A 24832-nucleotide genomic window follows, 5' to 3' on the forward strand; every position below is an offset into this window, starting at 1 on the left:
AGGGCCCGCCCCCTGGAATGCTGTTCCCGAGGCTGGTCTGTTGACCTGGCCTGATCCAGAGCCAGCCCACTTCCTGGGGGATTTTTAGTGTTGGACCAGTGGTTCTTCACAGCTGTCTAAGGTGATCGGGTTCATCAGGCCCATCATGGACCACTGGAGACCTGACCTGGCCTGATGGGGCTGTGTGTATGTGTGTGTGTGTGTGTGTGTGTGTGTGTGGTCACGGAAGTGGGCAGTCAAGTTCTCAGGCCAGAGGAGGGTGGGATAGGGGAGGCAGTAGGCCAGGGCCAAGGAGCCACACCCCTTGGGCAGCCCAGAAGAACAGTGCTATTTAAGTCGCTCAGTCCACACCCACCAGATAGGCACTCCTACTGGTCCAGGCCAAAAGGGTGCAGGCATTGCCCCCGGGCATGTAGGGGGCACCTAGTGGGCCTTCAGTCTCCCAGCATGGCTGGCCACCCTCCCTTGTCCTTCTGGCCTTGTAGTCTCTGACACATCAGCCAAGCCCAGGCAGACAAGTGTCAGAGATGTCTTTGGTAAAGCGAGGGACCTGAGGCCAGGTGGTCAATTGGAGAGACTCCTTGGGCCTTTCCCTAGGGCCTAGGGCTTGTCCCTTGGGTGGGGGCTCAGGTTTCAGTTCCTCCCAGCCCCCAGGTCCCTGAGTTTCATTTTGATTCAGTGAGTGAGAGCCTGTGGGAAGCCATCACCACTGAACACCCCTTCCACCCAAGACCCCGCCTGTTTGCACACTGGCTGTGCTCAGGCCCCCTCCCCTTCCCCAGCCGAATCCCGGCTCTGTTTCCCACAGGGCTGTGTGGTGGTGTTCCAGAGGGCCCTGTGTGAGGATCTCAGTTTAGGGAGTTGGTTCTGACGTCAACCAGAACAAGAGCTTTGGGGCCATCTGAAGGGACAGCAACAGGGATGGTGTCATTGTGGGCAGGCTGCTTGCCAGGCTGCTTGCCAGGGAAGCTCAGGGTGGAATGGACCTGGCTTTCTTCCACACCCCACTTTCCTAATGCCCTGTGGAGCAGAGAATCCCATGGTCCTTTCTGGCCTTGGAATGAGGCCAGAATCTGCAATGCAGGGATTTCACAAGGCTCCAAATTACCAGAGGCTTATGAGGCAGGAGAAGGTATCAGTGGGGAAGGAGATAGGAGCTCTGGGTCCCAGTATTGACTCTGTGGCTAACTTGCTGTGATCTTGGGGAAACCCCTTCTCTTTGGGCTTCAGTTTCCTCATCTAAATATAGGATCAAGGGATTCCTAAGGTTCTTTGTGGCACCAAGATTCTAAGCTTCTCCTGGTCTTACCTCAAGTCCTATTGATAGTATTTTAGGCCAGTGGTTCTCAAACTTTTGGTCTTGAGAACCCTTTAAACCCTTAGAAATGATCAAGGGCTCCAAGGAACTTTACAGTTTATGTGGCTTAATTAAAACAGATAAAAATGTTAAATCTTTATTTACCAATTCATTAAAAATAATAGTAATAAACAAGTAACATAAATAATATCTTTGAAATAAAAAAACTGTATTTTCCAAACCAAAAAATTTAATCAGAGTGGCACTGGTTTATGATTTTGCAAATCTTTTTAGTGTCTGGCTTAAAAAAAGACAGCTAGGTTCTCATACATAGTCCCGTATCCAATCTGTTGTGATGTCACGCATTCTATAACCTCTGTAAAACTCTACTGTATGCTTGTGAGAGAGTCAGAGTGAAGAAGGCCAATAATATCTTAGTATTATTGTGAAAATAGTTTTGACCTCACAGGTCCTCTGAAAGGGTCTTGGGGACACTCAAGGGGTACCTGGACTAGACTTGGAGAATGTCTGCTCAGGCTGCTGCCCACTCTGAGCTTGCTTGCTTATCACTCATACAGAGAGGGAGAGCAGTTAAATGGTTTTAGTTAAAAGAAAGATACCATAGTTTTCCCCACTTCTGGCTGCTGAAGGCAGTGGGAGCCATATCAGGTCTTTGAGTTGGGAGAGGAAATGACAAAACATGCAGGGCTTTGAAAATCCTCCTCTAGCCGATTGGGGTACGCAGGGGCTTGCACCTTTCCCAAGCTTGAGCTCCCATAGAAAGGCACAGCTATTGCATCTCCTTTCATTTCCAGCAGTGTATCTGTAGGGGCTGAGGTCTGATCTCCCTCTAGCAGGCTTCCTTTAGGGCCAACAGCAGCTGCCCTGTGCTCCCTAAGAGCCTGGGAAGTGGGCATTTGGGGACCCAACCACATCTCCCCATTGCAGCTCAGCTCCACACTAGCCTGGAGATCCCTGAGACCTCATCCTGGACATAATTTTGGTGAGGAAAACACCAGCAAATGATACTGACTAGGAATGAAACACAATAAAATGAAACAAGAGAAGTAGGTATGGTATTTATTTTGACTCCTGGCCTTTGAGGAAAAGCAGGTCTGAAAGTCAATAAAGGGGAGATTTTTGTTCTAGTTCCATAGGTACTTCTGGGTGTTTCCAGAATGTCAGTGGTTGGTCACTGTGTGTGTGTGTGTGTGTGTGTGTGTGTGTGTGTGTGTGTGTGTGTGTGTGTGTGTGTGTCTAATTACACTTTGAAATATCCAGTTTTCATCTTCATTGGTACAAGTTTATCATTTGCATTAGTCCTTCTTTGGACTAATGGTCTGAAATGGAGAGGGAGAAGAAGAGAATGTCCTAAAGTAACCTGAGAGGAATTGACAGAGGCAGGATGAAAGGTGCTAGAGAAGGTAAGTGTGAGAAAGAGACTGACTGCAGTGTCATGAACTGGGCTATGAGAGGAAACAGGCACTGCCCCTTGTCAGACTAAAAAGGAAGATGAAAAGCGACGACTCCCCGGTCAGATACTTCCCAGCACCAGCCACCAGGTGGCACCATTGACCCAAGACAGCTTAGTTGCTGTCCAGGGATGGGGATGAGGGGTAAGAGGGCAGTATGCATTGGCCACTTGTGAGCCTGGTATGCTTCTATTTCATGGGGCGCAGTGGTGGCCAGGTGGGCTGACCATTTGCCTGAGTCTCACTGCTCTGCTAGGGTTTAGTCAGGGCAAGGGGAGGCTGGACATCACTGTTGGGGATCAGTCTGGTCCTCCTCACCTCCGTGGTATAGATGTCTTGATCAAACCTTTCTGGTGCTTTATTCTATTCTAAGCCTTTAGCTTCTGTGTGACCTTGGGCAAGTCACTTCTCTCTGAGTCCTGTTTTCTTCATGTTAGGATGTGGAGATTTGAACAGAGCATTTTGGGGTCTTTGGGCTCTCACATTCTGTGGTGTGCCAGAGAGAGCACTGGGGTTGGGGTTGGATACAGGATCTTTTGGTGTCAGCTGTGTGACCTTGGGCAGGTTACTTACTATCTGTGGGGATTACAGTAACATCAACCTCACAGACCTTTATATAAAAGTACCTTGGAAAATGCTTTGAAATATTCTTTGGTCCTGTAGGAGAGGGAGGGGCTGCTATTTATTTTTTTTCTCCTGGAATTTAAGTTAGCTGGCAGCAGGCATTCCACTATCCTCACAGCTTAGAAAGTTTGTGCCTCTGTCTGTGACCAAAAATAAAGGCGTCATGGCAGGTGTTTGCTCAAGGTTATTGCATCTCTGTCCTAAATATCTCTCTAATCTGCTCATTTCTCTCCATTCCCTCTGCTTGCCACTGCCTTGGTGCAAGCACTGTTTCCTCATGTTTGGCCTATTGCTGTAGCCTCTTAGTGGGTCCCCACCTCCAACATCCTTGACTTCTTCAAACAGTCCACCTTTCAGACAGCAGCCCCAGAGGCACTTCTGAAATACAGATCTGACCAATAACTTGCCTGGAGGGTTTTCAGCCTTCAAATCTGCCTGTCATTCTCAGAACCCAGCCAAACTTCTTAATGAGGCTGCAAGGCTGTCCGTGGTCAGGCCCCTGCTTGTCTTATGACCCTCATCCCTCTCTACCCTCCCAACCCTGTTCATGCTTATTCCAGTCACCAAACCTCTTTCCATCCCTTGAACACTACTTGTTCTTTCCTGCTTGCAGCATAAGGGTTCCATGCATTGGTTGTAGTCAGGCAATGGGCTTCCAGCACTGACTTCATCCACACCTATTTGTGTGACTTTGGGCAAGTTATTTGACTTCTCTGAGCCTCATTTTCCTCACATGCAAAATGAGGGCACCAACCATGACTATGGGGTGTTACGTGGATTGTATGAGACAATGCAGGTGAAGTGCCCAGGATGACCCCCTGACTGCATGATACATGCTCAGTAAAGAGTGTCTTTTATTCTGATGCTGTTCTCACTGTCTGAAAAACTCCCCCCACTACTCCCCCACCCCCCTACCATTTAACTACCTGAATTTTCCAAAACCTCAGGATCCAGTTTGAATATCACTTCCTAAGTGAGGGCTTCCTTGATGCTTACTCCTGTTAACTCCCCTGGAGCCACCTGCAGCACACAGAACCTGTCTGTTAGTAAAATGATCACATTTGTCACTTGTCTGTCTTCCCTGTGAGCCCCGTGAAGACGGGAGCAATGTCTGCCATGGTCACCATTGTCTCCCCTAGTGCTCAGCACAGGACCTGTGCATGGTAGCAAACATGTAATGAATGGTGTCGCTGGATGTCATAGATACTAAGTCCCTTTGGTCGGTGGGTGTAGGCTGCTGAGTAAGACCTGGAGCCTTGCACATCAAACATCCTTCCACTCTTGCCTGATCCCAAAGCCTCCATCCTCCAGCTGCTGCTGTCTGGCCTCATAGAAACGATCTCATGCCCACCATTCTAGAAATGGGGGAGCTTTCCCATGGTCTAAATGCACATATGCATGCACATACACATGTACACACATGCATGGATTGTGTGCTGCTGCCTTTAGTCCTCCACCTGCCTGCTTTACCTGAGCATATGTTCCAGGTGTGTATAGGTCACAGCCCCAAATAGCAACTGCAAGACAGCACCACTATGTACTTACTGTGCACTGTATGTACATATATATATATATATATATATATAAAATCAACTCATTTAATACTGCCACTGTACAGGTGGGTATTCTTATCAGCCCCATTTTATGGAGACTCAGAGAGATCAAGGAAATTGCCTACAGTGGCAGGGGTAGGGTGTGTTCAGACTGGCACCAGGTTGTTGGCTCCAAAATAGCCTTGCCTGCCACCCTGGTCTGCTTCTCATCACCCTGCCAGGTGGAGCATTGGGGGACCTTGGCTCAAAGTCTGTTTCATTACTCAGGGCCCCCATTTCAGAGGCTTCCGCCAGCACTGCTGCGCATACTGCCCTGTCACACCTTCCAGCTCGTTGGCTTCAAGTACAAATAGTTGGCTGATCGCAGGCAGGTGCTAAGCCACAGCAGGATGGTGCAGTGGGTGGACTGGAGTTCAGGCCGTTCCATTTACTAGCTGTGTGAGCTTTGACATGGGCCTTCACTTCTTTGAGCCTCCATTTCTTCATCTGTCAAAAAGGGATAATAATTCCTGCTTCACCTGGTAAGTACACAATGTCACCTATAATATTTTCATTAGCACTGGCACATGGCAAGTTTAAAGAATACCAGCTATTATTATTTTTATCATTGGGTCAAAGAGTTTATCCTGAATCAAGATTTGTAAGATGATCTTGTTGAGAACTTTCTGAATTCCAGGCTCTTTTGTTTTCTGTTCTCTCCTTTTTTAATGATTATTTTATTTATGTTTCTAGTCTAATGACAGGATTATTCAGGCTAGAGTCAGAAGAAAAAGACATTCCCACCAGAATTTATACTGGCAGAATTCATATTTCAAGAAGCTAATAATTCAAGTTGTAGATGAGGGCAACTTGCAGAGGCAGGACAAACCTGATATGAGGTGGGGAGGCATGGGTTCCTGACCTCGGTTCAGCCAGTGTCTTGCTGTGTGATCTCAGTCAGGTCCCTGAACCTGTGGGTCCTCAAGATCTGGATGCCATGAGCCTGGACAACCCTTCCAGTCCAGATGCTTCCTTCTCCCTCCTCCCTGCTGTTCCCCCTCCTTCTCCTCCATCTTCTCTCTCTCCATTTCCTCTCTGTCTGAGACAAATGCCATCCAGCACTTTTGAATGGTACTTTTGTTCTGCTAACATCTCTTTTCTGAAAAGGATGACCAGTCAGGTTTGTATCTTTTAAATGCTGGCATCTTTTATCAGTTAAGAACCTGTGTACCTCTCTCCCAAGACACAGCCTTAAGGAACAGACAGGAGCAGCAAAGGGGGAGGTTTATGGGAGACAATGGGGGAATAAACAGTAAAATTTCTTTGGAGACCTAATGTAGCCCTCCACAAATGCCTTCTTTCCAGGGAGCCCCTTTCCTTTTCTTGCATGAGCCAAAGCGTTTTCCAGCTTGATTCTGGTTATGACTTGAGTCGTCCGTCCTCTTAGCCTTCCGCAGAATGGGAAGAGAGGGAAAAAAACAGAGCCTTACCTGAGTCATCCTTGTTTTGAGGCCTCTTTCTGGTAGGGTTTGGAGCCTCCCTCGGGCTTGGAGTCACAGGGCCCTGGGTTTGGGTGCAGGTGATCTTGCACAAGCCATTCTGGGCCTCAGTTTTCTTACTGGCAAAGAAGGGAGCAGAATGCCTTTCTCCAAGTCTGGTGCAAACTCAGAAGCAATGCGTGAGAAAGTGCTTTGTAAACTGTAAAGCCCTACGTAGGAATGGAGTGTTCTCAAAGTTCAGAGCCTGCTCTGTGACCTTGGACAAATCCTTAACTTCTCCAAAGGTCCATTTTCCTATCTGTAAAATGGGGACTATAATACATAAGTCATACTGTTACTGTGAGAAACCCGGGACAGATGGCAGGCCGCCGGCACGCCTTTTGGCAGTGGCAGGTGCTGAGGTCTAGTTTAGTGCCTTGTCCCTTTCCCTTTCTTACTTCTTCACAGCACCTCTCCCTGGAGTACTGTGCACCAGTAAGCCACAGGCTTCTGAAATCTGGCTGCCCAGCCTGCAGCCCCGTTGGCCACTCCACACTGGAGATCTCCCGTAACTTCCCTTATCTGTCTTCCATTATCTTGCCTGTAAAGGAGAATGATAGTAGTAACTTCCCCAGATTAGCCGGTGCACAGACTTAAAACGACTGGGCGCAGAGTGAGCGCCAGGAGATTGTTAGTGGTTCTGCCAGACCCTGCGCCCTGCGCTCACCCAGATGGAGCACTCCAGTCGTCATCTCCTCAAGCCCCCCTGGCCAGTGAAGAAAGCCTGGCCTGGGCTAAGCGGTAAGAGATTTGCTCAAGGGCGCACCAGGAGTCATATGCCAAGATGTCTGAGGAATTTCCAGGTATTCCGTCGGGCCACCTTGCAAATAAAGCCCCGCCAGCAGGCCGACGGCCCTGGACAGGGGCTAGACCCTCCTCCTCCCTGTTTTCTAGGGCGCCCCCTCCCCCAGCCCGACCCTGGCCCAGGGCGGAGGGCAAACGCCTTGCAGGAGGGCATCAGGATATTCCTGTGCGACGTGTAAAGAGAAGTAAATTCAACCGCGTCAGAACATGGCGCGGAAAGAAGGGAGTGCGCGGCGCCCTCGGGAAGGAGGCGGCCCGCCCGCCCGGCCTCCGCCAAGCATTTGCAATTTAATTGACATTTGGCGGCAGGAAGCCAATCAGTATAAGTCAATTGACGTTCCGAGATAAAACTAATCGGCGGCCGGGCGCTCCCCCCGCCGGCGCGGCCTCGGCGGGGCCGCGGGGCTCAGCGTGGCGGCCGCGGCGCCGCAGGCCCGGCCCCGGCAGGTAATGGCGCTGGCTCGCGTCTCGGCCCGCGAGGGGGCAGCGAGCGGCCCGCTGATTGCCGCGCAGCCCACGGCGGCCGGGAGAGACCCTTAATGAATGACTTTATTTGCCGGGGCCCTGCTGAGAACAATTGAGTTTGTTATGGTAACAACGGATGCCAGCTTGCGGGCCCCGGGGAGCGCGGGCCGGCGGCAGCCGGGAGCTGGGCAGCGGAGCAGAGGATGCGCGCCGAGGCGAGGGGCTCTGGTGGCGGGGGCGCGGCCTGCCGAGTGTCAGGGGCCCGAGGGACGCTGTGGGGAGGAGAGGCCGCCTGGGACTGAGGTGCTGGCACACCAAGCTCCCCCGCTTGGACCACAGTGCAGAACTGGATAAAGGTTCATAAATTCCTTGCTTGCTGTTAGACTGACCAGTCCTCCCGGGATTCTCTGCGGGCTCTTCTTCCCTTTGCCCCCCGGCCTGCAGGGATTCCGGTCTTCCCGGACCATGCTCTGTTATCAACTTTTCGCCTCCTGCACCCGTGGAAAAGTAGAAACAGGCAGAAAGTCATCTCTGCTTCGAGTGCCATAGCTTAGCAAATTCAGGGCTGGATTACAGCCACCATGTGTGCTGGCAATGTCTTTGTGCCCTCTCCCCTGGAGAGATGGCCTTCCTTTCATCTCGCTCCCCAGGCCTCCTCCCTAGGCTTTGTGGCATGGCACCTCCCACAGGAAGCCCTCCCTGCTCCCCCAGAGGAGACTGCCAGCCACGTGGCACCTCTGAGGCCGCCTGCCCCCCAGCTTCCTACTGCCTCCGTGTCAGACCATCAATTCCAAGGACAGCGGTACCTCTCGCTCACCCCAGCGGCTTCCTCAGCACCCAGTACGGGGCCTGGCACCTAGCACAGACGTGAAAGGAGGGACAAAGAAGTGGCCGTCTTTCTTCTTAGCAATCTCTTGCTTTCCCTCTGGTTGGAGACACCTGTGTTCCTTTTCTTCTTTTTTCTTTTCCAGTTCCGTTTTCAGACATGCTATCATACACTCAATGGATATTTACTGAAACCCAGCCATGTGTCAAGTACTCTGTACAGGTCCCCGCTGCTGGGCAACTTTACTAGCCAGTGAGAGATGATAATGCAATGCACGGGATAAATGGCTGTCAGACATCTTCTGTGTGCCAAGTGACTGAATGACTGAAATTCCTTAAGTTGGCAAAGACTTAGTTTGGACTTAGTAAGAGCTTTTCCCTCTGTCATTGCATTCAGTGACCCCTCGTGCCACCTTGTGACAGTTACCCCTGTTCACAGATGTACAAACTGATGCTTAGCTTAGGAAGCAGCATGATGTTGTGGAAGGAGTCTACACTAGAAATCTGACACTAGTTTGCTGTGTGAGTTCTGTTCTTTTTCTTTCCATCTCTGGGCCTCAGTATCCCCATATGTAAAATGGGGCAATTGGAATTGATGATCTCTGAGGGCCAGTTGAGTGTGAGTGGTCCAGGGGGAATATCAGCCAGGACCAGGTCTCTGCTCCCAGCCCAGTGCTCTGGCCATGCAGTATGACCAGTGGGGGAGAAAAAGCTCTCTTTTCTCAGCTTTATGAGGCTGACAAGTGAGCCTAGGGTACTCACTATGTGATAGGCACTGTGCTCACAGCAGCCTTAAGAAGTGTAGGTACTATTACTATTTCTCTTTTGCAGATGAAAAAGATGAGGTTAAATAATCAGTCCAGGGTCATACAGCTAGTAAGTCTCAGGGCTGGGATTCAAACCCAAGCAGTCCGGTTTCAGAGCCTGTGCTTGTTTACTTACCTACTCTGCTAGTGGCAGAGGTAGCAGAGATTCCCCCTCTGGCCCCAGCCCTGCTCTTACACCTCACCCCAGTCTCAGTCCCACTTCCCTCTCTGCTCCAAAGCTCATTCTGACTGTCTGCAGGATGACAGGAGCACTGAGTTTTCCAGGTGTCTTTTCTTTCCCTGGCCTTTTGCTCCGACCTTGATATAGATGGCTGAGGGAAGACCCTGGCAAGAAGAGGAGCTGGTCCCTTCTTGGCTCTGGCATATTTAGGAAATGGGTTTTTAGAAAGAATGGGAGAATCTGGTGCTGTCTTTTAGGAATAAGCTCTCACTATTCATGCCTGAGGAAGTACATTTATTTTAGAATTAATTTTGACATTTGTCTTCCTGTCCCTCAAAAGGGGTCTGGAGAACTCTTTTTCTCCCTGGAATTGTTCCTTTTTCAGGAAGACAGATGAGGAAGATTGTCCCAATATGGGATAGTCCTAACTGGCAGAATGGGAGGGACCTTGGAAATCACATGCTGTGAATTTAAATCCTGTCAACTTAATGTCCCCTCTTCAAAACAATATTTTGTTATGCTTCCCTTGCTATCCCAAAGTGAAATTTAGAAAAAATACAACTTACCTACACACATAATTTAAACAATCAGTACAATGCCCCAGTTGTAACAAAAGGGGAAAGAAAAATAAAGTCACTATAGAATGATGTCTTTCATTGTGTAAATGCTCAGACGTGGCTATAGTAGAAGACACAATGGAGTAGCCGGTTGCTTGCACTTAGGCATAGAATCACCATGAATGCAGCAGCTACAAATGTGGACAGATGTGTTTTTTGGCAATACGAAGGCCCCTAGTGGTGTTGCCATCAGCAAACTGGTTTTCTGAAATTGTAAACATGTCTTGATAAAATTCCAGCCAAAGCATAATCTTCCCTTATTTATATGATGGTTGTAGTTCTGGAAAAGTCAGTGTAAAGTGAAACATCAAGTTTGTATATATAAGTAAAACTGAGTTAGGTTCATGGGTAACCTAACTGAATGTGGGATGAGTCATTCCAAAGATGTGTGGGAGGCAGGCAGTCCTTCACTGTGCTGGGCTGAGCCGGCAGCACCCTGGATCTGTCCGCTGATGTGGTAACTCCACCCCAGTAAAAGTAACTCACGCTCTTCCCAAATCGTCTGATGTGAGCACCCTTGTTGAGATCCACTGGAACAAATGAATTTCTCTCTGGGGTGCCTTCCTTTGGGAAGTTCTGTGACTGTTAAAAAGAAAAGTCTGCATATACTGTGTGTAAATTCTGGCCCTGGGGAGACAGAAACATGGCCTGATTTATATCTGGAAGCTCTGTGACTTTCCTCCATGGGTCCGCAGTCAGTGAACATTGTCCCGCCCACATCTCACCTCTGTCTGAGACCCTCTCTGTCTTCCCCATACCCTCAAGTCCAAATCCTGTCTCAAATGCTGCTTCCTCTCTCTAGGAAGCCTTCCCAGACCACACGTCCCCCATTCCCACACAGCTCCTGTGTCTGAGTCCCTACTGCCTGTTGTTTGGGGGCTCTCTTAGGGTACTTCCCCATGCTTGAATCATAACTTCATCTTCTGGTTTTGTCTCCTCAGGGCTGAGCCTTGGTTCTCTTACAGGGCTATGTTTGGGGCCAGAGCACCAACAAAAGATGAATGAATACATAAACCAAGGGTTGCAGCTTAGCCAGGTGCCCCTCTTTTAAATTAAGGAAATGGTTTCCCTTTTTCTGTCTTCAGTCCCTGTCCTTATCTGCAAATGTGAGATGTTTGCTGTGTAGACAGCACTCTCATTTGGAATCCATTTGCTTGCTTGCTCTAACCCAATGGTTAGGCTTGGCACAATTTATTGACCCCATTGCATAGATGAGCTGAGCCGTGTAAGGTCACACAGCTGCAAGTGGCACAGCCAGAGCTTGCACCCTGTGCACTGCTGTCTTTGTCATTTAAACACTTCCAAGGCTGGGCCTCCCCCTTGGGGAGTCAGTCACCCATTCACTGGTTCCTCACCCAACACCATTCCTCACTCGGTGTTGAGGACTATGGCCTCAGTGGTGGGTAAGGCTTGGTGGCCCCTTTTGCTTTCTCTGGAGGAGTTCTGTGTCTCAAGCCCTAGGCCAGGCATGAAAGGGGTCATCAGATGCCCCCAGTGAGGGAGTGACCACTCTTTCCCAAAAGGAGATGACCAAGGAGTAGCTATCTCCTTTGTACCTGTTTTTTATTATTTTGCACTTTCAATGAAACATCCACTTTTATTCATTCACTCCACAGGTATTTACTCTGTGTCTGCTATGTGCCAGGCATTTTTCTGTGTGTTGGGGATACAGCAATGAATAAGACAGACAAAAATCTCTGCCTTTACAAATGGCATTCTAATGGGGGAAGAGAGAATAAATAAGGAAGGGAAATAAACAACATCGCTAAGTGCTCTGGAGGGTGATAAGTTGGGTAAGGAGCTAGAGAATGAAGCAGGGGCAAGGGTAGGGTATATGCTGGTTTTGGAGGGTGGTCATATAGTGAGATGGTGTTTGATTAGAGACTCTAAGGGATGGAGGAGTGAGCCAAACAGATACCTGAGGAGGCATGTTCCAAGAGAGAAGGAACAGCACATGCAAAGGCCTGCGGAGAGGGTATGCTTGGCCTGATTAAGGGACAGCAAGGAGGCCATTGTGGCTAGAGCAGAATAAGTGGAAGAGGGTGGGGGGAGGGGGGAGGTCAGGAAGTGGGGGGGTGGCAGGGCCCAGTACCCATATGCAGTAGGGCCTTTGTCAGCCATGATCCAGTGTGAATTTTGCTCAGAGTACAGTGGGTCATCAGTGGACAGCTCAGAGTGTCTCACAGGGAACTTCAGAGGCGCATTTTGTCCTCTGTTGCAACTGAGTCACTAACTCCAGCCAACTTTCCCTCCTAGTCATCTTCTGAGCCTGGCCCTGAACCCTGGGTAGCCATTCCTGTCATCAGCTCTGTCCTGGGTGTGGGCCTCCATCTGGCCGCTGGGCCTCAGTCTTGTCATCCTCCAACGGGGGCTCTACATTGTGGCCAGATCAGACCACATGAGCCCCTCCACTGCACAAGCCTTCTGTGTCTGGGGTGAATTTTAGGACTGTCAAAATACTCAGACAAGGGCTGGACTATTTGGAACACAAACTGGGGAATCTGAGATGTGGGGATTGGTGTTTTTGGAAGGTGGAGTGTTATTTTGTGGGTAAGGGGGCAGCGTGCTGCCCTGGGAGGCCCAGAAGCCCTTCCCCTCACCCTCAGCACATCCCTAATCTCAGTCCTGTCTCTGGCCTCAGCAATGGCTCCCCCCAGAGGCACCTACTTTATTTATTGCTTCTCCCCAGCACCCCGCAGGCAGAGGAAAGTCCATTAGTGTGTTTGCAGACTCTGCCAGCTCTGAGCAGATGCAAGGCTTATTTGCAAACTGTCATTGCCCTGGCCTCCTCTAGAGACCCACATGCTGGGCTCAGCCTTGTGGCTCCCAGAACCACCCCTCTGGGCAGACAGCCCAGAGGAGCCCCTGTCCTCTGATTTCCCGAAGCGCAGCATCTTGGCTTGCAATTGGGAAAATTAAATTAAATGCCACGAAGGCACCAGCACATTGGGCCACTTTGGCAGTGGAGAATGAAGTTCTTTCTGTTCCCATGAGCTCATTGGCTTGGCATAAATTAGGGAGGTGTTGAGAGTAAGTGCAGAGTCCTGGGCCAAGGGCCTGGGATCCAAGGTTCAAGTTCCAGTTGGGCTGCTGAGTGTCTGATGACTTTGGACAACTGTTTATTGCCCTCTGGGCTTCAGCTTCTAAGCTTGAAGTTGATCTTAGAATCCATCCTTAGCTCTGAAATTCTCTGAATAGAATTTTGAGCATGTCTTCTTTATCCCAGTAGTCAGGCACAGAATGGTGTGCCCAAAATGGCTTGGCAATTCTGAGACCACTTGGGGGTCAGTCTCAGAGGGGTGGGAAGCACTCAGGAGCTGAGACACCAGGGTTCTCAGTGTCACCTATCCTGATAACTGCTGTGTGGCCTTGGGCAAGCCACCTCCCCTTCTCTGAGCCCATTTTCTCATCTGCAAAATGGGAATGATAATCTCTTGCCCATCTCCTTAAGTTATCACAAGAATCAGATAAACTGATGAATGTGAAAGGTCAGCATGAATTTATACTTCAGCAGCAATTGCTATTATTGTTGTGGTTACCATTTTCCAATGTGCCTTATCCTGTCTAGGCCAAAAAAGGGGTGCATGCACAGGAAGACCTTCTAGGTATAATTAAAACGAAGTCTTTAGCATTCTTTGATCTCATTTAAAAGCACAATTCAGTATAATACAAGAATATGTCTCTACAGAGTACAGAGCTCAGACAAGTCGATTTAGCTATGTAAAAGGGAATGATGGGGCTCCCGTGCAAAAGGAAGAGTCCCTCTTATAATTTGTGCTCACTCAATTCCATGCCATCATAAATCCACCATTGATGTGTGTGTGTTTGGTATAAAAACACACCACAGATATACACAAAAACCTCTCGAGTTCTTTTCAACTGGGACAGGAGATGACACACATTGGCAGACAGAGGCTGATCTCTGTGTATCCAAGAGGAGTTGAGCCAGTCCAAGTATATCTAACAGGTCAAGCTCTGAAATGAAGAAGCAATAAGCCAGTGAAATGGTACTATCACCGAAACATGATTGATCAATTGAATTCTATCAGAGACAGTGGACAGTGAGATTAACTCAGGCCTGATAGGTTCAATGAGTTAAAGCATGATGTTCATTTCAGCTTCATTTCACCAGTCTTTGCTTGTGAAATTGGTCAATCAATAGAGGTTGAAGATCATATATATATATATATATTGGGGACCATCTTATGGGGAATATAATCTCAGTGGTTGGCTCCTAGCTGGGGCTGCCTGCCTCGGGTAATGGAGACAGAACAGGGACTCCATCAGTCCCAAAGAAATGGCCTGATATCTTCTCCAAATGAAAAGTATTTTTGGATCTCTGATGATTTATCTTTTTTTCCTCCCTCTCACTTTGATCTATGGCAAAACCCATACCCATCTTGCAGAAATATAGTGATTTCTCCTAAAAACATTTGTGCAATGATCAGATAGATACACTTCAAAATATGAACCTTCTTTTTAGTTATATTGTCCTTGGAAAAAAATAAAGATAGTAATTTAAAAACTCAAATGGGGTAATGCAAAGATATCAATGTAAATATGATTTTTAAACCCTTTATTTATTTCTGTGCAGGGGGGGATGGGAGACAGACTGCTGTGTGCATGAAAGCCAAAAAAGGGGTGCATGCACAGGAAGACCTTCCAGGTATAATTAAAATGAAGCCTTTAGCATTCTTTGATCTCATTTAAAAGCACAATTCACAGAAACAAATCATCCTTTTGCTCCTAGTAATATTTCATTTGCTGTGGAATATTTTCACTATGGTGGTTAACATCCTTCCTAATTAGTGTGCATATCTCTCTGTAAGGTGGAGTAATTAGGTACTACTGTAGGAGGTAATGGACTTGGATAGTATGGATTAGAGAGACCAGACTTGTCCTGTGGCAATGCACAAGGTATTACTTCCTGCCTGCCTGGTCATTTTGATTCATTTAAGCACAAAGAAATCCCATCTCTTCATATATTTCGTATTTGCATTGTTTGTACATCAGAGTATATTTTAGGCTTTGGATAATGGGTAATGGTGTTGAACAGCGAGACAGAGAGGAAAGAGCCTTGCACACTTTGCTCCCATCCCTCTCCCCCAATTTCTGCATTCGAAGCCTCCAGAATTATAGCCACTCCCCAGGTACCATGCTTTCTTGTGCCTCCAGGCCTTTGCATATGCTCCTCGCTCTGATTGTAGTGCACTTCATTCCTGCTTTTCTTTTTGGCTAGCTCCTTCCTTCTCATCCTTAAGACTTGGGCTTCATCTTTTCCAGGGGGCCTTTCTGGATCACCTTGCCCCGAGACTGGATTAATCAGTTTAGTATAGGGTTAGGGGCAGACTCTGGGGTCAGACTGCTTGGGTTTGGATCCCAGTTCCTCCGTCTTTTAGCTCTGTGACCTTGGGCAAGTTACTTAACGCCTCTGTGCCTCAGTTTCCTCATCTGTAAAATAGGAGGGAGCAATACCAGACTTGACATCATTGGGTTGTTGTGAAAAGTAAATAAGGTGCTTAAAATAGTGCCTGGAACAGAGTAAGCACTTTATGAGGGCTGGCTACTACCATTTGGCTTCCAGGGCTGTCACTGCTTCTCAGACTCCCAGCACTTACTTTACTACACTGAAATGATTCACTTGTCTATGTCCTCCACTGATGGCAGGAGCTAGAACTTAAACCTCCCTCTACCTCAGGTGCCAAGCAGAGGGCCAGTCACTCAGATAGAGTTTGGTGCATGTTGCTCCAAAATGAATGGATTCGTGAAGCTTGGAACAAGCATTAGGGGCCTCATGTCTTCCTAGGTTCACTCACCTTGAACCCGCCTGCTCTTCCTCGACAAATCCCTTTGCCATCCTTCAGTGTGGAATCATCTGTCCTTTGGGGCCTTTTTCTTGCTGACAGCATATGACTTATTGGGTAACACACAACACAATCAGATTCACTCTGGTTGAACCTGAATGTATTTAGCAATTTTACAATTTTGCATTTTCCTTCTCTGAGAAGAAAGATTGAGTGAAACTAATTGCTGAATAATGGTAGTTCCAGTGGAATTTTCCTCCATGCCACTTTAATTTTTCTCAGTCTGCGACCCCAGTTTGGGATGGGATTTATAATTTCACCCACAACATTAATTTTGGTTCTGGGCTGCCATGGAACATTTCCAGCCCTGCCAGCACAGAGCCTGGCTCATAATAGATGCTTTTGTTGTCTATGCCTGGAATCCTGTACCCTTATCTCAGCACCTGTCTCCCCTCCTCGTCTGAGGTTTGGCGGGGATGGTCCCACCTCCAGAAACCCTTCCTGTTGTCAGTCATCTCCAGGTCTCCCTAAGCATCCAGTTGGTACAATGCAGGGAATAGAAGCTCCGTGATTTATTTTGAGTAGACAAATTAATGGCATTTTTTGGTCCCTGTGGGGACTGAGCATGGAGGACTTGATGCATTTTCCTTCTGGTGTGTGTCGCTGGGAAGCTCAGAGCTCAACAGCGTTTTGGTAGTTTATCATCCTCTCATTTAAAATATTATGAACTGCCTCAAATCTTTCTTAGAAGTAGGTAGACCATAAACCCTTAGTCATTTCATTCTTTCTTCCCCTGGGGTCCCTGATGTCACAGAGGTCATTCCCGAAGGTGTCTTTCTAAGTTCTCTGGTGGTGCCGCAGACCATATGCCACTCTTGAGTCCCCTGAGTCGGTTAGGCCTGCAGCCCCTCAAGCCTGCCGATGTCACTCCTTCATCCAGCAAACACCGATTAGTGTCTATGCCTGAGGCGAGTCAGATGTAATCTCCATCCTCAGAGAGCTCATACTCTTAGCAGGGAAGGAGAGAAGGACTCATTCTAGAAACAGCTTGTGTTTTCTGAGCACTTACTATGTACCAGGTGCTGTGGTCAGCATTTACGTGTTCAGTTCTTTCATCAACTGCAGGAATCATTATTACCTCATTTTACAGAAGAGAAAATCAAGGATGGGAGAGGTTACGGAAGTTTCTCAAATATCGCAGGTTTGTAAGAGTCAGAGTGAGGGTTTGCCCCTGGGCTGGTCTGAGTGCAGGGGCCCAGGCTTCCCCCGGCCACTGTGCAGCATCCTTCACAGTGCTCAGCTTCACTTGAAGGCACATTAAAAGATGGTGCCAGTACTCTGCTATATTTGCTGAGACCTTGAACAAGTTTCTTATTATCTCTGCCAGTCCCCTCAGATAAAAAATGGGGATTCCAAGAACCAACCTCACAGGATGGTTTGTGAGGAGCAAAATCCAGTTCCTAGTGGTAGCAGTGCAGTTTGCCGAGGAGACCCAGAACTAAGGCAATTAATTCAGCCTTTGGACTTGGAGGCAGGCTTCCAAGAGGAGGTGGCTTTTCGGCAGAGCCTTCCTGGGCAGGAGTGAAGGGTGACCCAGCAGAGGAAACACGATGAAACAGTGGCAACATGAAGGGACAGTTGAGGAGTGAGGAGTAGCTTGCTGGAATGGTGGCGTGGGGTGACTGGAAGAGGGACCCTGACTGGAGGGGCAGACCCTGGAGGCCCAGAAGCCTTGGGCTTTGTCCTGGGAAAGTCTTAGACAGGTTTTCCTGGTGAAAATGATGATGCTAGCAGCTAACATTGTTTGTACACTAACTTTGTGCCAGACACTGTGCTAAGCATGTCACAGGCGTTAACTCATTCTATCCTTGTAAAGCTGCAGGGAATGTCTTGCATACCATTGTTCCCAGTTTCCAGATGAGGAAGCGGAGAGCTTTTAGTAGCTGACCTGAAGAGTAAAGGGAAGTGGAGAGAGCACTGGGTCTGCAGATTAAGAGATGGGTACAAATCCCAGCTGAGTGACCCAAAGGCCACTGTGTTAGAAGGAGTAATGGGGTTCCTGTTTGTTTGTTTTTTCTTCCCAGTAAGCATCTGCAAACATCAAGTACATGAAGATTTTTAAAGAAACTAACCAGAAACCACCAAACAAAATATTCAACCTCTATGAACCTCAGTTTTCTTATTTGTAAAATGGGGTAAGAATATGGGTCTCACACAATATTCCCACTGATGTTCTGAGGATCAGTGAAATTTAAGGATGCAAAAAAAGTTTGGCTCAGTGCCTGGCACTGACCAGTGCTCCATCCAGGGTAAGGTCACAGGAGGCTTGGAGAAGCCTGTGTCCCCATCACTACTATTGGTACCCTTCTTCTTTGCTAGGCTCTCTCAGTCGTATGCAGGGCATTTTGGTAATGTGACCCCAAAACAAATAACTTGCTCCCCCACCTTTATAAGTGAGAAGCCACTATTGCCCTCAGCAAGCATCTGTTGCATATGAAATAGTTTCTTAAAGCTGAAAATTAGTGTGTTTTGATTTTGTTGGTCTCTGCTTTATAGACTGCTTTTGGAATTAGCCACTGCAGCCATCTGAGCAGACCAGCCCCCAGCTCTCTGGGCTCACCTGACCCAAGCTGGGAATGCCCCAGCATCAGTCCAATCTTCCCAGCTGCCCTGGCTCTAGACTTCTGTCTCTGTCCGCCATCTTCACTTGGGAGGCAAGTCTGGGTGCACAATGGGGGCCAGGATCGGGGGGTAGGAAGCAGCAAACAGGCTGGATGTTGAAGCCCTGTAGGCCAGATCAGGAGAGGACCTTGGACCCTGGGGTAAGGCTGGGGCTGTTGTGTATAAAGCAGTAACAGGACCTGAGAGTTATTTTCACTCTTCTAAAGGATTAAGGGTAAAGGTATTCTAGTGAAGAAAACAGATTTCTTCCTGTCTCTGACTTCTTCCCAGAAGCCCCCAAACAGCCCCTCTTTGCCTCACATGACCATGCCTAAACCAAGTATTAGCAAAGAGAATGGGATCCCCTGGATAGGTCTGGGCAATCCCCCTGTGCTAGAATGGACACTGGTGGTGGTGGTGGTGGGGTCCCCTACAAAGACTGCACAACCAACCAAAATAGGAAAATAAATTAATGTTTGTTTAATACTATTTAGTAGACAAAATCTAGGTTGACTTTGGAGGAGTAAATGATCAGAGATGACTGGCCCTGCATCCTAAGTTTATGGATGGGGCTCCTGAAGCCTAGAGTAGGAAGGGATCTTGCCTGGGCTCACATAGCAAGTAATGGCAGAGCTGGGGCTAGAACCCAGGTCTGCTGGCTCCCAACTCTTTTCCCACTGGGCCCTGCCACTGCCCTGCCACACAGAGTGACACCTGTGAGGATGAAGGAGTCTCTGTAAGGGTTCTGGTGTTGGCTGGGCTCTGGAGAGAAAGGCCAGAGGCTGACCCAGGGACTGCAGCCTCCTTCTCTGGGGCTCCTGCACCTTTGGCTGTGGTTGCATCCCAAAGGCCACTGTGCTAGAAGGAGTAATGGGGTTCCTGTTTGTTTGTTTTTTCTTCCCAGTAAGCATCTGCAAACATCAAGTACATGAAGATTTTTAAAGAAACTAACCAGAAACCACCAAACAAAATGCAAAACCCCTGATTCCACTGTGCTCTGAAGAAAATGCAATGGGTTTATGATCTTTTAAGACACACAAGAGACAGCTTTCTCTTGACAGATGGGAATCTGAGGCTATTTTGCTTCCTCCTCCTTTGCGTGACCAGACCTGACTGTGTAAAGCTTTTAGCTTCAAAGCCGGGTTGTGAATAACATTGGTTTAACCTGAAATTTAAAGCCAGTATTTCTTTGCTCCCCGAGACAGGGCTTCCTGCCCCTTGCTCCCCTGAAGCTAGCTTCCAGAATGTTAATTCTATGAGACATGGTTGAATAAGCCCAGCACTGGGTCTATTACATATTATTTGATTTGGAGTAGAAAAAAAGATTTAAAGATACCATGCCCCCTATATACCTTTGTACTCTAGCCCATGTCTGTCCATATATTTAAGCATACCATTCACATTGCCAAGTTCAGACTTCTCTCCTTGGAATAAGATGGGTCTGAGTGTTTCTGTAGCCTGTTTCCAAGACCACAGTCCCCAATGAAGTCAGACAGCATCTTTGTGGCACAGATAAAGATGCTATAGAAGCTTCCCCTGGAGGCCTGGAGGTTCAGACCTATCCTTGTGCCAGGGGTGATTTTCTGATATCCATTTTTGTAGCTATTTCTGAGCGTCTAATTGGTTGGTTTGACTCATACTCATTGTGCACCCACTGCATGCAGCACCCAGAGGTAGGTCAGCTGTGTCCCTGGCCTGAGAACTCTGCACCTTTTTGTCAGAGTATTTATCTTGGTTGACACTTGCACCTTTTCTGGTCTAATTATTTTTCAATTAACATTTTCCTTTTCCACTGAACATAACTCCATGAGGACAGGGCTAGGCAAGCTTTTCCCCTTCACTGTATGCCTGGTGTTAGCACAGTGCCTATTCACTAAGGCCGGTTGAGGGAAGAATGAATGACTGAATGAATGAGGTCAGGCGGAGAGATCCTGACATTTGCACACCAGACCTGCAGAGTGGAGGCGGTTGTCACAGGTATTACTAACTTGTGGACTTATTCCACAGACATTCCTGTGGAAGAGACAGAGACGAACTAACAGTGTTTTTTCCACCCAAGACAGCCTAATAGTACAAGATGAGAGGGAAGGGCCCAGGGACTTGACTCCTGTTCACCATAAAGGAGAACGTGGTCAGAGCTCCAAGAATGGGAGAGAAGCAGCTGGGGCATGAAGGAAGGCATCCTAGAGGAGGCAGCCTGGGTGTTTCACAGGCTGCATCTGTCCTGGCAGCAGTGCACACACATCAGTAAGAAATGGTTTCCTCTTCCATATGGGCTGACAGGCTGACTCCATGTACCACTTTCAAATGCTCACAAAGGCAAAACTCGTGTTGTCCGTCTTTCCAATAGATTAGGCTTGGGAGTAGGGCTTAGAAAGCACAGCCTGATCTAAAGGAACTAATGATTCAGGCTCTGGCACTGTAGAGGGGTGATTGTTTCTCTAGCCCCCTTCCAAGTCTTCCCATTGCTAACCCAGAAGGCTCAGCCACTATCCATGGCTTCCTGTGGCCTCCAGGGTTGCTTGGCCTGACCTCGGCCTGCCTCTGCAGCACCTCCTTGGGTCTGTTCCCCTAACCCCTGTTCCTTTCATCTCTGGGCCTTTGTACAGGCAGTCTCATCTGCCTTACATGCCCTCTCCACCCGGACCCTCTGCCCTGCTGACCCCTTGTCCTCTACTCTTAGTTCAAGCATGACTTCCCCTTAGAAGGCTCCCCTGATTTCTCCCTGTGAGGTCCCATCTCCTCCCCCATTGTACATGGTCTGATGCATATTTCTAGACACTTTTTCTATTTAGCAGTAGTCACAATTTGTACCATATGTCTGTTTGTATGAGTACTTAACTAAAGTGGGCTGCATTTTCTAGTTTGGAAAGATGGGCCTGTCTTGGTCACCACTGTATCCTCTGTCTTTTTAAAAATATTACTTGGTACAGAATATTTTATCAGTGTTTATGAAATGAATGAAAAAATGATGATATGTTTATGAGTGTCCCAAGCCATCTTAAGGAAATGACAGACTTTAGGCACTTGTGCAAAGTGTCAGGGTGTACCTCTCCTTCCTCCACAGTAGAGAAAGCAAGTAGAGGTGCTAGCTGGGAGTAAGGGCATCAGTTCTGGGACAGAACTGTCCCACAGAAACCCCTCTGAGGGGGGTCTTCAATGCAAAAAGGAAGCTGGAAGTGGGGGTGGGTGTGACATGGTGGCATGGAGTGATCAAGCCTCTCAGTTAACCTGAGTTCCAGTCTTCAGGCAAACCATTTAATCTTTCTAGGACTCAATTTTCTCATCTGCAAAATGGAGAAAATACCATTTACATTGGGGTCATTGTGAGGGTTAGGTGAGATGATGCATGTAAAAAGGGCTTCACACAGTGCCTGACAAGTGGCTACGGGAGGCTGGCTCTGCACTCACAAGCAGGGCGACCTTGGCCATGGACCCCTTGTCTGAGCCCCTGCACATGCTGCTTCTCTTGTCGGGGAGGGAGTGGGCTTCATAGGTCTCTCAGACCCTCTTCCCAATCTCAGAGTCTGATAATGTCTTACTTCACCTGCACTCACCCCCCTTCTCTCATGCTCATCAAAGGTATTCAGGAGTCTCCAGTGCCAAATGGTCACTCACTTCCGGGCAGAGATTTCCTCCGGAAGCAGATGCGAGGGGATCTGTTCACGCAGCAGCAGCTGGAGGTGCTGGACCGCGTGTTTGAGAGGCAGCACTACTCGGACATCTTCAGCACCACGGAGCCCATCAAGCCCGAGCAGGTATGCCTCACCACTCACTGCCTGCCAGCCCTCCAGCCAAACACAGGGCTGGCTGGCCACCCCCCTCCCACACCCTGCCCCAGGAAGGCTTCTGGTGGGGTGTGGGTGAGAGAGCCAGGTTCTGCTCAGATGTGGGCTTCTCATTTTTGGCCAGAATTGGCCAGTCGCAGTACCCCATGAGATCAGGAGGACTTGTCTGGGGCTCTGTGGCTTATTGCCCTGGTGCCTCTGCCTTCCCGGCCAGCTGGAAGTGGGGGTGGGTGTGACTTGTCTGGCTGCTCTGCCGTTGCTGAATGGCGTCCCATCCCAGGGCTCTTTGCACAGGGTGGGTATAATGATCTTCTGGGCCACTTAGGGTGGTCTTGGGTTATCATCCTGTCAGTTAGGGTGAAGGTGGGAATATGTAAGCACCCTGAGGCCACAGGCCACGTTATGATGGTAGGGGTGTTTACCCCACTGCCAGCCCTGTCTTCAGGCTGCTCTGTCAAACTTTTAGAGACTGAATCCAAGTGTGTGGAAATGAAGAAGTGTCTCACTGGACAAACTCCCAGCTGGGTCATTGGCAGGAGAGGGAAGGAAGCAGAAGGACGAGCCTGTGCTGAGCAGCCCCCAGTTCTGTCCTGAGCAGAAAAGCAGTCACTCTCCATGGCTGCAGAGATGGCACCAGAAAGGCTCTGTCCAATTTGGACTGGATAAGGTCCCTAAAGTACCAGATTCCACTCGGGAGACTATTTGCTGATGCCCAGCTTGTGCCAGGCCCTGGCTGGTTACCTTGTAGGCCCAGCAGCTCAGCCGTGGTTCCTGCCTGCTGTGAGCTCCCATCCGGCGGGTGAGTCTGAGAGACTGATGAGCGGTGACTGCCCAGCACTTGCTAGCAGGTTCTGCTGGTGAGGACTGGCCTTGCTGCACTCTGTCTAATAATTAGGTGATGCTTCTGAAGTTTTCCCGAAGAACTGCTAAAAACCATGTAGGCTGTATGCCCAAGCTCCTGTGGAGAAGAGAGGGGCTGGAGGGGTCCTTGGGTGATGAGACATGAGCAAGGCCATGGGGCTACCATCCTATCACAGTCTGGCTGTGTCTATCTATGAGGCCTCTCACAGACCATCTTTGTTTTTAGATGGGGAAACAGAGGCCCAGAGAGGCAAAGGGACTTGCCTAAGGCCACGCAGCAAGCCACATATTCACTTAACAAACATTGATGGGTGTATACTATGTGCAAGGCATGGAGCTAGGCATTAAGTACATCAGTGAACAAGACAGGCTTGGACATGCCCTCAGGGAGCCTACAGATATGTGGAAGATTCACAATAAGTAAGAATAACCCAAAGGGTCATGGATCGTAGATGTGCTAAATGTTGAGAAGGGAACGTCTGAGTTTCTCTGACAGGTAAAGCGGAGGCTAAATCAGTTTGGTGGCCACAGTGGCCTCCTGGGGGAAATGCATTTATGCTGAGCCTTTAAGGGCTTGGACAGAAGGGGATGGGGAGAATGTGCCTAGCAGAGGGAATTACAAGCGCAAAAGCCCTGAGGTAAGAGGGAGTATGGCAGAAGTGAGGAATGGAAAGAGCTACATGGCTGGGCTTCAGGGAGCAGGCCAGGCTGGGGGTGATGAGAGGTGATGTTGGGGAGATGCGTCTAGTCCTTTAGACTGTGGTCAAGATTTTAGTCTTTTCTCCTGTAGGTGGAGTGAAGTGTCCTCTGGGAGTGCTGTAATCCTATGTGCTGGACAGAGCTAATCCCACACACTCTATGTTGTGGGCTGTAGGGAGAAGAGTGGTTTCCAGCACAAATCACATCTCCCATTGAGATATGGCCGAAGCCACATCCATCTGAAATACGAGGAGAAAGAAAGGGGACTCGATCAGGAAAACTTTGGATGGGGCCCACCTTTTCCTCCAGAATCTGGGAGAAAATTTATCTTCTAACCATTGATAAGATCATGTAATTTTAGAGCTAGCAGGAATTACAGAAGTATGCTTTCAACCTCCTCATTTTTTAGAAGCCCAGAGAGGTGACAGGGTTTGTCCTGGGTCACCCAGCAAGTGAATGGTGAAGAGTGTGGGCTCAGGACTACACTCAGCCTGGCCTTCACTGCGTGAGGCCTCCAGCATTGATGGTAAGCCCTTACTTAACTCAGACCTTTGCTGTTAGAGACTGTTTCCCTCTGTGTTCCACGTGATTTGCACAGAAACTCAGAATGAGAATTCATTTAGCTTAGAATGCCCAGAAAGACTGGGCAGAGATTATAGGGCTTCATAGTTGGGAGGAGTCCAGAATCCATCTGTATTTACTCACTTGCTCAGCTACTCTTATGCTCATTTATTCAACATATTTCTTGCACACTGGTTATGACCCAGGCATAGTGCCAACCCCAGGAGATTGACAGATGAACCAAGCATCAGCTCTGTCTGCCCGCAGTCTCACAGGGACTGTGTGATGTGGATTCAG

General features: G+C 48.6%; 1 protein-coding gene across 6 annotated transcripts in view; it reads left to right on the forward strand.

Moving 5' to 3' along the window:
- PAX5 (paired box 5) overlaps positions 1-24832 on the forward strand; it is a 187704-nt gene that overhangs the window by 36421 nt on the left and 126451 nt on the right. For all 6 annotated transcript variants that reach the window (XM_036996590.2, XM_036996586.2, XM_036996591.2 and 3 more), the window contains exon 6: positions 22209-22384. In XM_036996590.2, the coding sequence (XP_036852485.1) occupies positions 22209-22384 (176 nt within the window). The remainder of the gene's footprint in view (positions 1-22208; positions 22385-24832) is intronic.

The sequence above is a fragment of the Manis javanica genome, chromosome 2 (assembly GCF_040802235.1).
Source record: "Manis javanica isolate MJ-LG chromosome 2, MJ_LKY, whole genome shotgun sequence".
Classification (NCBI taxonomy): Eukaryota; Metazoa; Chordata; class Mammalia; order Pholidota; family Manidae; genus Manis; species Manis javanica.